This window comes from Dendronephthya gigantea, unplaced genomic scaffold, assembly GCF_004324835.1.
Source record: "Dendronephthya gigantea isolate DGI-Jeju-01 unplaced genomic scaffold, DenGig_1.0 000005F, whole genome shotgun sequence".
Taxonomy (NCBI): Eukaryota; Metazoa; Cnidaria; class Anthozoa; order Malacalcyonacea; family Nephtheidae; genus Dendronephthya; species Dendronephthya gigantea.
Window position 1 is genome coordinate 2742357 of NW_021163015.1, and position 12838 is coordinate 2755194.

A 12838-nucleotide genomic window follows, 5' to 3' on the forward strand; every position below is an offset into this window, starting at 1 on the left:
CATAAAACACAACACAATATTTCAGTGCAAAACACAACAAAAAAATCCTTAAACACGACACATGCAGCCACGACGTGTTATACTGAATGAGGTTATCACTATAAAATACAATTAATTGTAAAAGAAAAATTCTTAAAACAATCGAGGAGGACATATTGACAGCAGAGATGTAGCTCGTTTATGTAACAGAATGGATGGGAGTATACAATGTTTGTACTGCTCTCGGGAGTTAGAACTAACCTCAATGAACTTTTGTCCAGAATGTGGATCTGCTGTAAACAAGGAAGAACTTCTTATACGCTATTATTTTCATCGTGGATTTAGTTATTCGTCAATTATTTTGTTTTTAAATAACCGGCACGAGATCGAAATTTCTATTCGAACTCTGCAAAATAGGCTGTCAGAATATGGGTTGAAAAGAAGAGGTACAGATACCCCCAATGCAGTCGTTTATGAAGCAGTCCAACAAGAATTAGATGGTCCTGGATGTATGAGAGGGTATCGTGCGATGTGGCACAGTCTCCGTCTAAAATATGGAATTCAAACGCCCAGAAATAATGTCGAAAGAATTCTGCGCGAAATCGATCCAGAGGGAACCGAATTAAGAAGAACTCGTCGACTTAGAAGAAGATCCTATGTAAATCCTGGGCCTAACTTTGCGTGGCATGTAGACGGGTATGACAAGCTAAAGCCGTATGGTTTTCCGATTCACGGTTGTGTGGACGGGTTTAGTCGTCGTGTTATGTGGTTGAAGGTTTGTCGAACAAACAACGATCCATCACATGTTGCATCGTTTTTCTACGAGTGCGTGAAAATAACCAATGGTTGCCCAAGAATATTACGAACTGATTGCGGCACCGAGAACGGAGTCATGGCTTCAATGCAGTGTTACCTTCGTGCCCCAGGAAATGACAACCAAGCAGGTTTAAATGCACATGTATATGGATCGTCGCATTCCAATCAACGCATTGAAAGATGGTGGTCATTCCTTCGCCACGACAGATCCACATGGTGGATAAATTTCTTAAAGGATTTAGTGGAAAGAAATGTTGTTAATACCGCAAATGAAACAAGCATGGAATGCCTTTGGTTTTGTTTCAAAGATATTTTACAGGCAGATCTTGATTCGGTAAAAGATAATTGGAACAGCCACTATATCCGCAGATCCCGATATGACACCATCCCAGGGAGGCCAAACGAGCTGTATTATTTACCTGAAAATAGCGGCTACCAAGATTACAAGTGTGTCGTTTCTGAAGAAGACCTTTGCGATATGGCTGAATACTGTGAATTGTATGATGACGATGATGGTGAATACATTAGTTATCTCGTGGAAAACAATAATTTAACACTACCATCAAACTGGAGGGAAGCATTATTGTTATACAATAACTTGATGCATTTCGCATAAACACCACTGATCGATGTACTTATATATGCGAACATTACAATTTGTAATTTACAATTAATTAATAATATCATTTTTGAAGAAAACATCGCCTCATCGACGACGCAGGCTAATCTCGGGTGGAAGAAAATTAGTTTCATACTCGTTGAATCAAAAATGGATTTTTTTAAATTTGAATAAAACAACTTACAACTATTCACAACCGTATGACATAGCCATAAGCATAGTAATCAGTTAAGTAACTTGTAACTATATACATGTATGTGCAACCAGCAGGACTAAAATGGACACACCCCATAACTATATCTCTTATATTAGGAAATTTCCGTGGCCAAAAAAATTTTTGGAATACAGTCACTGCAAACTAGACGTTGGTTTTAATCCTGCTGAAGCTCAATGCGAATAAAAAACATTTTAACATAACACAACTTACATAACTATACATATAACTATACATTTGCATGCAATTATGCATATAGTCAAAAAAGTTAGTTATAAACAATCATTGAAAAATGCAAAAACGAACAAACTTTACATAGGCTAGATGTACATCCTGCGTTCTCAATTATGCATAGCCAAAACCTTTAGTGTTAAGAAAAGCTAATGTTAGATCCTTTTTGAAGTCGTCATATGTGCTATGGACTACTGGCAAGTGTAATTCACATGAGCAAGTGTTGGCCTTTGGAAATTTAGAGAGCAAACCATCTTTTTCTGGCGCATGGAGGAAACACAGCTCCAAAGACAACCCTAAAGGGGGAAGCTCTTTACATCCACAAGCAAAGAAAAGAATGTCCGGGAAATCCAACCCACCAACTACTTTCTCTTCCACATCTTGTAAGAAGTCATTCCAATGCGATAAAACTAAACCTTCCAGAGCAGATTTATTTGAACCTTCTTCACTTCGCAAGACAGAAAAGATAGAGCCGAATGTATCAGCACTAAACTCTGTACTTGAATAACAAAACACACTTTTAAACTGTGTATAATGCATACACATTGCATCAAAAACACCAAGAACACTAAGACCTGCTTTAAACCTCTCAAGGGATGCTTGCACCCTCTCCAATACAAACCAATGAGCAGTTTTTTTAGCAACATTAAAAACATCTTCTTTTGTCTTAAGCACCTCAAGGGTTCCAGCAAGATCAAAAATTGTTTCTAAATTGCTGTTTGATATTACAGTTTGAGCTTCTTCAACTGTTGGGGAACTTACAAAAGATTTAAGAGAGCCTTGTAGCTCAAAATCATAGACATCTTCTACATCTACAGATGCTCTCTGCACCCCAATTGTCAATGCATCATAGAGAGACTGACTGAAACATCTGGGACCAGGCCCACCATGTACTACTGACATTGCTATAAGCTGACCAGCATGAAAGTAAAAGTCATTATTCAGGTAATTGGAATTAATTGACAAACACTTTCCCCTTTCACTACCACAAAACAACTGAGAGCATAACATCCACTCAATAATGAGAGTGAAGAATTCTCTCATCGGGCCCCCAGAATCGACAGCTCCTTCAGCATTCCCAACATCATCTGTGAATTTGACAGAGACCTTGTTTGCTGGAGAGAATGTCTTTCTGCTTAGGCCTCTTACAGCCCCTTCCCAAATATGACTTCGACTTATATTAAACTTGGATATTTCATTGGAGTTAATTTGAGTATTTAAATTTGAAAGTATGTCTTGCAAAGATTTGTCATCATCTGTAATCTCCAATGGTACTGCTGGGTCCTGTAAATATTCGCTTTCTGAATCACTCCAATGCATATTCTCATCAAAAAGCAAAGATGCATACAGCAAGTCATCATTAGCAGTAAGCAACATCATTGTATCAGATGAAGATGCATCAATTTCATTACTTTGCACAATATTATTATTGGAACTAGAGCTCTTATCATGTTGTTGTGTTGCGCCATAACTTGGTGGTACACTGTTACTAGAATTGATTCTATCAAGTTGTCTTTCAGAATCTGAATCAATTTCAATGGGACATTTACCATCATCACTATAGGGAAATGAGGCCATATAATTAGCATGAATGACCTTGATTGAAGTACTATATACATGATATATTATTGCTAAAATATTAACAATTTTATTTTGATTACCTGTTTTGTGGACCAATATATCCTGCAGTGTCATTTTCTTTTTGTTCCTTTTTCCTAGTAACATTAATTCAATGTTAGTTATTTAGTGTGACAGAGTGCTGCTACATACATCCATGAAGCTAGTGATTAATCTTGTAATTATTTTAATCACCAAATTAGCCATAAAGCAATAATTGGAAAAAACAACCTAAGTAATTCACTTTTTTCATAATTAAACAAAGTGCTAAAAGGAGAGGGGCCTGATGGCAATTAACTAGCCTCTAAACAATAGGCAACTTCAGTTGTAACTTTTGGGGTGCATAATTGTTAATTAATTTATATATTACCAATTATATGTCATTTCAAGTCATCATAAAGACTAGCTTATTTTTTTCATATTATATAGTACACCTTTTGTCTCAGTAAAACCACACTGAATATTGCTCAACCTTTATTCTGCAAATAATGAACTTCTCAAATGATTTAGGTCACGTGTTCTACAGAAAGTTGACTATAAAACACGTGTTTTATAGCCTCCTGGCTGCACCTTGCACAGGCAGCACTTCCCCTTACCTCATTAGGGTCAAAACCTGGGATTTTCCAATTTTATAGAAATATATTTTATTAATTTACCTGACATTTTGATCACGATCATACTGATGGTGATCATCACTGCCAATGTCTTCTGAATTCATATTGTCGGGTTCATCAGGACATAAATATAATGTAATTCTATTATATGGCTTCCCCAAGTCTTCTTTATACTTCCTCAATGTGAATTCTTCTTCTTGTCCAGGAAGAGTTGAACAAGGTTGGCCGTCAGGGTATACTAGGTTCCAACTCAATTTGGTATCAAATGATTTATCATATGCCTCCCGTTTTGTTAGCGCCATCGTGAAAACTTCTGCATAGGGGGCATCTTTTTTAACTTTCAGTGGCAATGATTTTCCCCGAACTGGAGTTGTTGTATCAGCGCTGATGTATTTCATTAATCCAATGTTTATTAAAGCAAAAGGTTCTGTATCTTTTGACTTTTTTTTAGTCTTGGACGACGTTCTGAAATGTGTCGATCTTTCTTGCCTTTTTTTTGCAGCAAACTGCTCAAAAGTGAGACATTTTATGTCTTTTTTACCGTCTTTTTTGGAAGAGACCTCCCCCTTTTCCACTGCTTTATGCCCACAAGTAGGGCAAAATTTATTTGTTGCCTCCGTGGGTCTGCCACATTCTGAGCAAAACATGGTTTAATATACTATTTTCGGAAAGTAAAAGCAAGTCGAAGTTCGGTTCACTGGTTCGCCATTGGATATCGTATTATTAATAATTTATTATACATGAAGTATTACATTTGTTTTGCAAATATTGTGTTGTGTTTTATGAATTTATTGTTGTGTTTTATGAATTTATTGTTGTGTTTTATGAATTTATTGTTGTGTTTTATGAATGTGTTGTGTTTTATGAATTTATTGTTGTGTTTTATGAATTTATTGTTGTGTTTTATGAATTTATTGTTGTGTTTTATGAATTTATTGTTGTGTTTTGCAAATATTGTGTTGTGTTTTATGAATTTATTGTTGTGTTTTGCAAATATTGTGTTGTGTTTCATGAATTTATTGTTGTGTTTTGCAAATATTGTGTTGTGATGGGCCGATCGATATTTCTTCGAGTTTACTTGCTGTTGAGCTTTACTAAATACACCGTCGTGCTTAGTTAATATTGCGTTGTGTTTGCATTTGTGGGCCACCGTAGAAACGCTAAAAGTGCATGAAAAGTGATATACAACACATTGTTGATTATTCTATTGATTTTTGAACACACATTTTCTTAAACTGTGCAATTAATTTAGAGATAAAACACAACATACAGTTTTCAGCTACATCAGATATCTCAAGTACAATCTGTCAAGATCGTAATTTCTTATTCAAGTGTTCTATGAAATATGGCGAATAAATATGCTTCGAACATACTACCCTGCTTCAACCGTAGTTATTGCAAACCATTTCTTAAAATTAGACTTAGGCAAACGGCCATGCATGGAGGCAAATACACATTTTAGTATAAATTTACCATGCAGGATATTTGCGAGTTCATTTGCGGCTGGGTTGCCTCCAAGAGGAAGATCTATCACAACGGCTTGTTTGGCAGATTTTCCGGAATGCAAAATTTCTTGAAAAACTTCAATCAAAAGACACTTGGCAATTTCGATCGATTCAGCAAACACGGGGCCCACTTTATACCCGTTATCTGGGTTGTACAACACCCTTGCAGCGGCATAACCAACAATTTCATGTTGTTGATCAACAGCCACGCGAGCGTGACTAACCTGAAGTAGACGATCAACAAATTTCTCTCGTTTATAACCAAAAACTTTAGTATCGTAATCAAACAACGCCTTTAAATCAACGTCGCTGACTTGCTTGATACTAAATGGCGGGCTTGCATTGGCAGAAATGGCATCTTTGAGGAAGGATAAAGCCGTTGGTATGTCCACGATATGCCTTTCCATCGGCCAGTGGGCAACAGCATCCATTGACTTTCCGTACTTTTCAATCATATCGAGAACAGAAAAGCCACCTAAATTTTCAATAGGCTGACATCGTCGCCATGATTCTGTGGCCAGTTTAGAGCCATAGCCTCTTCCTCTGTGATCTTTGTCGGTTACATAACATCCAAAATGCCCGTATTCCTCGTTGTACTTAAACAGAGCACCAGCTGCTATAGGTTTTCCGTTCAACTCACCAACATAAAGAGAGTTTGGATCACAAGCAATGAAGATATCGATGTCATCTCGACCAGGAAACCAGCCTTCTTCTTCTAATAAATCTATGAAGAATTTCTTCAAGACTGTTGATGACTCAGTTATTGTTCGTACCTGGAAATTATCAACGTTATCGTTGGCCATTTTCGTTCATCCAACGAGGAGCAGGGAGAGGTTGACTGTTTGCGTGCTAGTGCTCACTTGACCTTTTCAGTAATGACGTCAAACGCGAAAAGTCTGATGTTACAACTTGCACGAAGTTTGATTGGCTCAATAGTTTAGTGGAGCCAATACAAGGCAGCGTTTCCATTTCTAAGGAAATTTTCTTAGAAAAGTGCTCCACTATGGGGGAGAGGGTAATTATTAATTGCATAAATTATACATTCCTTTTCAAAAGTTCTTTGTTTCTCTCTGCTCACCAATCCCATCCCTGTGCAAGGAAAGCAATATGCAAATAAATTATGGATGCCCTGAATTACAAGGAGAGGTTGACTGTTTGCCGTGTGCAAGTACTCACTTGCAATGCGCGTTGTGAAGATCTTTGTATTTCTTTGTTTCAGAGTGATTTGTTTCAGCCGAGTGCTTAGGGCTGGTCGCATTTTAGTCGCGTCGAATGCAGTTCAAACAACAGATAATGAGATGATCAATCAGATTTATGGGGTTTACTATCTCGTTATCTATTTTTTGAGTTGCATTCAACGCGACTAAAATGCGACGTATAACCCAGGCCTAAGGGGCTGATTACAATCAGGGCCGTAGCTAGACCGCTTAATTGGGGGGGTGTATATTCATATATTCATGTTCATATACCATAGGAACAATAGCATACAAAAGAAATCATTCGGGCATATGACGAATATATGAATATGCACCCCCCCAATTAAGCTTCTAGCTACGGCCCTGATTACAATGTGTCTTTTCAGCCCTGCAAACCGGGGTCAATTACATGGCAAGTTTCAGCCTGGGCTGTGTTTATGACACGTCAGAATTATTTTAAAACCAGGCTGAAATTTCAGCCCGGTTGAGTTTGTAAAGGCTGGTAGTAGACCTATTTCGATTCTTCGAGCGCTTTAAAATCCCGAATGACAATAACTTGACCTTTAAGAGTACTATGACTGCACATAAAAGTGAAATAAACAAACGAAAAAGCTTTGTCAAGAGACTCCCCTCCCTGACCACGGGATTTTCATGCATCATCTTCTCTACATACTTTGAGAGGTTTTCAAACAAATTTGCATGCCTTCCTTCGTCAGTAATTGACGTCAGCAATTTTTTGGCAGACAATACAAGATATGCATCAATTTGAAATTATGCAACAATTTTGTAATGACGGGCTTACAACTCAGTTACAAGAACGTAAAGGCTAGTTTCCACTCAGGAAAAATCTCCTTTGGATCGGAACGGACAGGAAAATTTCCTTTGTCGGTGAGTTCTCAGGCGGCGTTTATACAAAGGAAACTTTCCTGTCCTGTCCTGTCCTGTCCTGTCCTGTCCTGTCCTGTCCTGTCCTGTCCTGTCCTGTCCTGTCCTGTCCTGTCCTGTCCTGTCCTGTCCTGTCCTGTCCTGTCCTGTCCTGTCCTGTCCTGTCCTGTCCTGTCCTGTCCTGTCCGATCCAAAGGAGAATTTTCCTGAGTGGAAACTAGCCTTAGGAGAAACGCTAAAAGTGCATGAAAAGTGATATATACAACACATTATTCTTTTGTTGATTATTTTATTGATTCTTGAACACATATTTTCTGAAACCGTGCAGTTAATTTAGAAAAAAAACACAAAATACAGTTTTCAGCTACATTGGATATCTCAAGCACAATCTGTCAAAATCATAGTTCCTTATTCAAATGTTCTATAAAATATGGCGAATAAATATGCTTCGAACATACTACCCTGCTTCAACCATAGTTATTGCAAACCATTTCTTAAAATTAGACTTAGGCAAACGGCCATGAATAGAGGCAAATACACATTTTAGTATAAATTTACCATGCAGGATATTTGCGAGCTCATTTGCGGCTGGGTTGCCTCCAAGAGGAAGATCTATCACAACGGCTTGTTTGGCAGATTTTCCGGAATGCAAAATGTCTTGAAAAAGTCAAAAAACTTCAACCAAAAGACACTTGGCAATTTCAATCGATTCACCGAACACGGGGCCCACTCTATACCCGTTATCTGGGTTGTACAACACCCTTGCTGCGGCATAACCGACAATTTCATGTTGTTGACCCACAGCCACGCGAGCGTGACTAACCTGAAGTAAACGATCAACAAATTTCTCTCGCTTGTAACCAAAGACTTTAGTATCGTAATCAAACAATGCCTTTAAATCAACGTCGCTGACTTGCTTGATACTAAATGGCGGACTTGCATTGGAAGAAATGGCATCTTTGAGGAAGGATAAAGCCGTTGGTATGTCCACGATATGCCTTTCCATCGGCCAGTGGGCAACAGCATCCATTGACTTTCCGTACTTTTCAATCATATCGAGAACAGAAAAGCCACCTAAATTTTCAATAGGTTGACATCGTCGCCATGATTCTGCGGCCAGTTTAAAACCATAGTCTCCTCCTCTGTGATCTTTGTTGGTTACATAACATCCAAAATGCCCGTATTCCTCGTTATACTTAAACAGAGCACCAGCTGCGACAGGTTTTCCGTTCAACTCACCAACATAAAGAGAGTTTGGATCACAAGCAAGGAAGATATCGATGTCATCTCGACCAGGAAACCAGCCTTCTTCTTCTAATAAATCTATGAAGAATTTCTTCAAGACTGTTGATGACTCAGTTATTGTTCGTACCTGGAAATTATCAACGTTATCGTTGGCCATTTTCGTTCTTCCAACGACGAGCAAGGAGAGGTTGACTGTTTGCGTGCTAGTACCCACTTGCAATGCGCATTGTGAATATCTTTGTATTTCTTTGTTTCAGAGTCATTTGTTCCAGCCGAGTGCTTAGGGCTAGTTGCATTGAATGCAGTTCAAACAATAGATAATGAGATGATCAATCAGATTTATGGGGTTTATTATCTATTGTTAGAGTTGCATTCAACGCGACTAAAATGCGACGTATAACCTAGGCCTGAGGGGCTGATTACATGGTGTCTTTTCAGCCCAGCAAACCGCGGCCAATTACATGGCAAGTTTCAGCCTGGGCTGTGTTTATGACACGTCAGAATTATTTTAAAACCAGGCTGAAATTTCAGCCCGGGCTGAGTTTGTAAAGGCTAGTAGTAGACCTATTTCGATTCTTTTTTTATACCATATTTGAAGACGCTACCACGCTGCTCCCTGGTTATATAAGTTCGACATTGCCGTAAATAGGCAAACTTTACAATTATGAAAAAATTTCATACTCGTATTCTTCAATAATTGGATGTCCCCAGAGGTCGTGAACATGTGTTCATACCTGGAAGTATGGGACCTAATGTGGATTACAAGTGGGCAAAGGATGATGGGATAGTTCTCTTCTCTCCCGACCTCCATCTTGGAAAGGTTGATTCAAAATGAAATACAATAAAAATGTGAGTTCTTCTCGGCGAAAAAGCCGCAAAGCCTATTTCACAGCGCCCTCTAGTGTAAGACGAAAGCTGATGAGTGCGCCATTGTGTAAAGATCTTCGTCAAAAGTATAACGTACGTTCTTTACCCATTCGCAAAGATGATGAAGTTCAAGTTACACGTGGCCATCACAAAGGTATTTAGATATATATTTCTATAATAGCTACCTCATTTTTCTGTGTATGGCTGCAAATTTAGGCACAGGCAATAGTTCATTATTACAATTTTTATCCGCATTTTATATCGTATTTTTATTAGAGAGATATCAGATATGTTTTTTATTTACTATTTAGTACTTTGTTTAGTTTGTTAAGTATGTTTATAGTTCTTCTGGGAGAATATAGAAATCTAGAAGGATATATCAAAACAGAGATTGTGAATTGTGATGTCTATGTGTCAATGGTGCTACTCCCAGTTTCGAACTAGGCAAGCTGGAAAATTAGCTTGAGCATGGTTTTCAAGCAAAGTTTCCATTTTCCCAGTTGGTACTCCTAGTACTAAGCACCATCACAATATTCATTCACCTGAGTCATACACTTTTTCATTTAATATAATCAACATTTGTGATATGTATTTGCCCAAAGGTCAACAGGTTGGCAAGGTTATTCAGACATACCGAAAAAAATGGGTCATACACATTGAAAGAATCCAACGAGACAAGGCAAATGGTGCGACCGTAAGTGTCGGTATTCATCCTAGCAAGGTTGAGATTGTCAAACTGAAGTTGGATAAAGATCGTAAAGCCATCTTAGAAAGAAAGGACAGAAAGAGGTTGACAGAAAAAGGAAAAGGGAAACACACAGAGGAAGATGTTGCTATGGCTACTGTTGAATGAGCATTTTTAGTAAGTACCACAGCATATCTTAAAAATTTTTTTTATTTCATTAGAATAAAACAAATTTATCTATATGGTAACTAGTTATAACTAAGTTTTCCACCAAGAGTAATTGTAATTTTTTCTTCTTGTAGGAAAGAACAGTCATCCTGACATGAAATTTTGTGGTGTAATAAAATAAATATGTGCCACCTATCCTTGTGTGCCTAATTTTATTAATTCTTTAGCACATTTGTTTTAAGAAGTCCTACATTAAAAACAAATAAGGACAATGTTTTAAGGTGCATTTCAATGTTTTAAGGTGCTCTAACTACTGTTCAGGTACTCAAATCAGTCCAATGTTGCATTAAAAAGCACATAATCACAAAGCTATAATATTGCTCTAAAAATCCCAAAGTGTACTTATGAAATATGTTCTGTTTCAACCTGCTTCAACGTAAGTTACTGCAAACCATTTCTTGAACACAGACTTGGGCAAACCATTTGAACAGGCAAATACACATTTTAGTATAATTTTACCATGCAAGATTTTAGCAAATTCATTTGCAGTTGGGTTGCCCAGAGGAATATCTATTGTCAGAGCTTGTTTGGTAGATTTTCCAGACTGCAATAAATCTTGCAATAATTCCTTGAGAAGGTACGTAGCAATTTCGATCGATTCACAGAACACGGGGCCCACTCTATACCCGTTATCTGGGTTGTACAACACCCTTGCAGCGGCATAACCGACAATTTCATTTTGTTGATCAAGAGCCACGCGAGCGTGACCAACCTGAAGTAAACGTTCCACAAATTTCTCTCGCTTGTAACCAAAAACTTTAGTATCGTAATCAAACAAGGCCTTCAAATCAACGTCGCTGACTTGCTTGATACTAAATGGCGGACTTGCATTGGAAGAAATGGCATCTTTGAGGAAGGAAAAAGTCGTTGGTATGTCCACGATATGCCTTTCCGCCACCCATTGTGGAACAGCTTTCATTACTTTTTCGTATTTTTCAACCATATTTTGGACCGAATATAGTGATATGATACCGTTAAGTTCGGATTGTCGCAAAACCTCTGCGGTCAATTGCATTCCATAGCCTCGACCTCTAAAGGCTTTGTCAACTATGTAGCAACCAAAATGTCGATACTGATCGTCGTATTTATACATAGCTGCAATTGCGATTGGTTTTCCGTTCAACTCACCAACATAGAGAGAAGTTGGGTCAAGGGCAAGGTAGCAATCGATGTCATTTAAGCCTGGCATCCAACCCTCTTTCTCTAGTAATTCCATGAAGTATTTTTTAAGGCTGTCGATGATGACTCCGTGATCATTCGAATCTCGAAATGACCGGCATTCATAATCCTCTAAATCAGTCTCTGAGAATACCTTCCAAATAACACCGAGGGTATGTTGACGAGAACAAATTTCAATATTGCAATTTCGTTAGAAATGCTTTGCCACGTTTTACGATTGCGCAACCGTGAAATGTTTCATTTGAAAATTCCTCCTTGCCTGCTCTCTAGACTCCAGTATGACTTATGCATCAGAATTGCAACGAGAAGGCGTCACACGGAGCTTTTTTATAAGAAAATCTGGCTCTAGCCTGCCCTAGGTTTCCCGTTTAATTCACCAACTATTGAGACATCTTCTCCCTATACCGCCATTTGCAGCTGAGAGTTGAGACATGAGCACTTGAGCTGGCGGCTGGCATTTCAAACGCGTTGTTCAATTGTTTGAAACGGTGCGTTGATTGGTTAGCAACGCCTTGTTTCCTCAGGCTAAAATCAACTTTTGATGGACGAGTGAGATTGCATCATAGTTGGAACATATGGTTGGAATATGGTGACGAAAAATTTTCACCTTTTTTTCATCATCCAACATTGTACGTCCTATCCGCTTTGCTGAACTTTCTCATATTGCAATGCGTGTTGTGTAGATCAGAGAATTCGACATGTGTGAAACAGTTTATAAATTCAGTAATACCACAGTGATACATTTCCTATGTATGATAGAAAAGTCATAATCTTGGAAATGTATTATCATTTAATTTTAGTCCTAGAAACAAGGCGTTGCTAACCAATCAATGCACCGTTTCAAACCGATGGAACAAGGCGTTGAAATGCAAGCCGCAAGCTCAACTGCAAGGTAATGTGAGCAATGGCAGCAAGACTTGCATGAGTAGGTTTTTTGGTGAGTAAAAAAAATCATATC

The 12838-nt window shown here is 38.1% G+C and overlaps 5 protein-coding genes across 5 annotated transcripts; 2 read left to right on the top strand and 3 right to left on the bottom strand.

Moving 5' to 3' along the window:
* The first annotated feature begins 12 nt into the window (after positions 1 to 12).
* Positions 13 to 1411, top strand: LOC114515903. Its single transcript, XM_028535221.1, has one exon. It carries the CDS (start codon positions 191 to 193, stop codon positions 1409 to 1411), a length of 1221 nt encoding a protein of 406 aa, XP_028391022.1. The 5' UTR covers positions 13 to 190.
* LOC114516358 (G2/M phase-specific E3 ubiquitin-protein ligase-like) lies at positions 1340 to 4829 on the bottom strand. Its single transcript, XM_028535808.1, has 3 exons — positions 4133 to 4829; positions 3521 to 3574; positions 1340 to 3417 (listed from the first exon to the last, which is right to left on the bottom strand). The coding sequence occupies exons 1-3, from the start codon at positions 4735 to 4737 to the stop codon at positions 1974 to 1976; spliced, it is 2103 nt and encodes a 700-aa protein (XP_028391609.1). The 5' UTR covers positions 4738 to 4829; the 3' UTR covers positions 1340 to 1973.
* A 3157-nt stretch (positions 4830 to 7986) lies between these two features.
* On the bottom strand, positions 7987 to 9535 carry LOC114516124. Its single transcript, XM_028535506.1, has one exon. The coding sequence runs from the start codon at positions 9076 to 9078 to the stop codon at positions 8344 to 8346; it is 735 nt and encodes a 244-aa protein (XP_028391307.1). The 5' UTR covers positions 9079 to 9535; the 3' UTR covers positions 7987 to 8343.
* A 178-nt stretch (positions 9536 to 9713) lies between these two features.
* Positions 9714 to 10836, top strand: LOC114516253 (60S ribosomal protein L26-like). The gene is made up of 3 exons (XM_028535676.1): positions 9714 to 9942; positions 10391 to 10650; positions 10776 to 10836. Exons 1-2 carry the CDS (start codon positions 9753 to 9755, stop codon positions 10639 to 10641), a joined length of 441 nt encoding a protein of 146 aa, XP_028391477.1. The 5' UTR covers positions 9714 to 9752; the 3' UTR covers positions 10642 to 10650; positions 10776 to 10836.
* A 184-nt stretch (positions 10837 to 11020) lies between these two features.
* LOC114516252 lies at positions 11021 to 12046 on the bottom strand. The gene has a single exon (XM_028535675.1). The coding sequence runs from the start codon at positions 11915 to 11917 to the stop codon at positions 11063 to 11065; it is 855 nt and encodes a 284-aa protein (XP_028391476.1). The 5' UTR covers positions 11918 to 12046; the 3' UTR covers positions 11021 to 11062.
* Between the last annotated feature and the right edge of the window lie 792 nt (positions 12047 to 12838).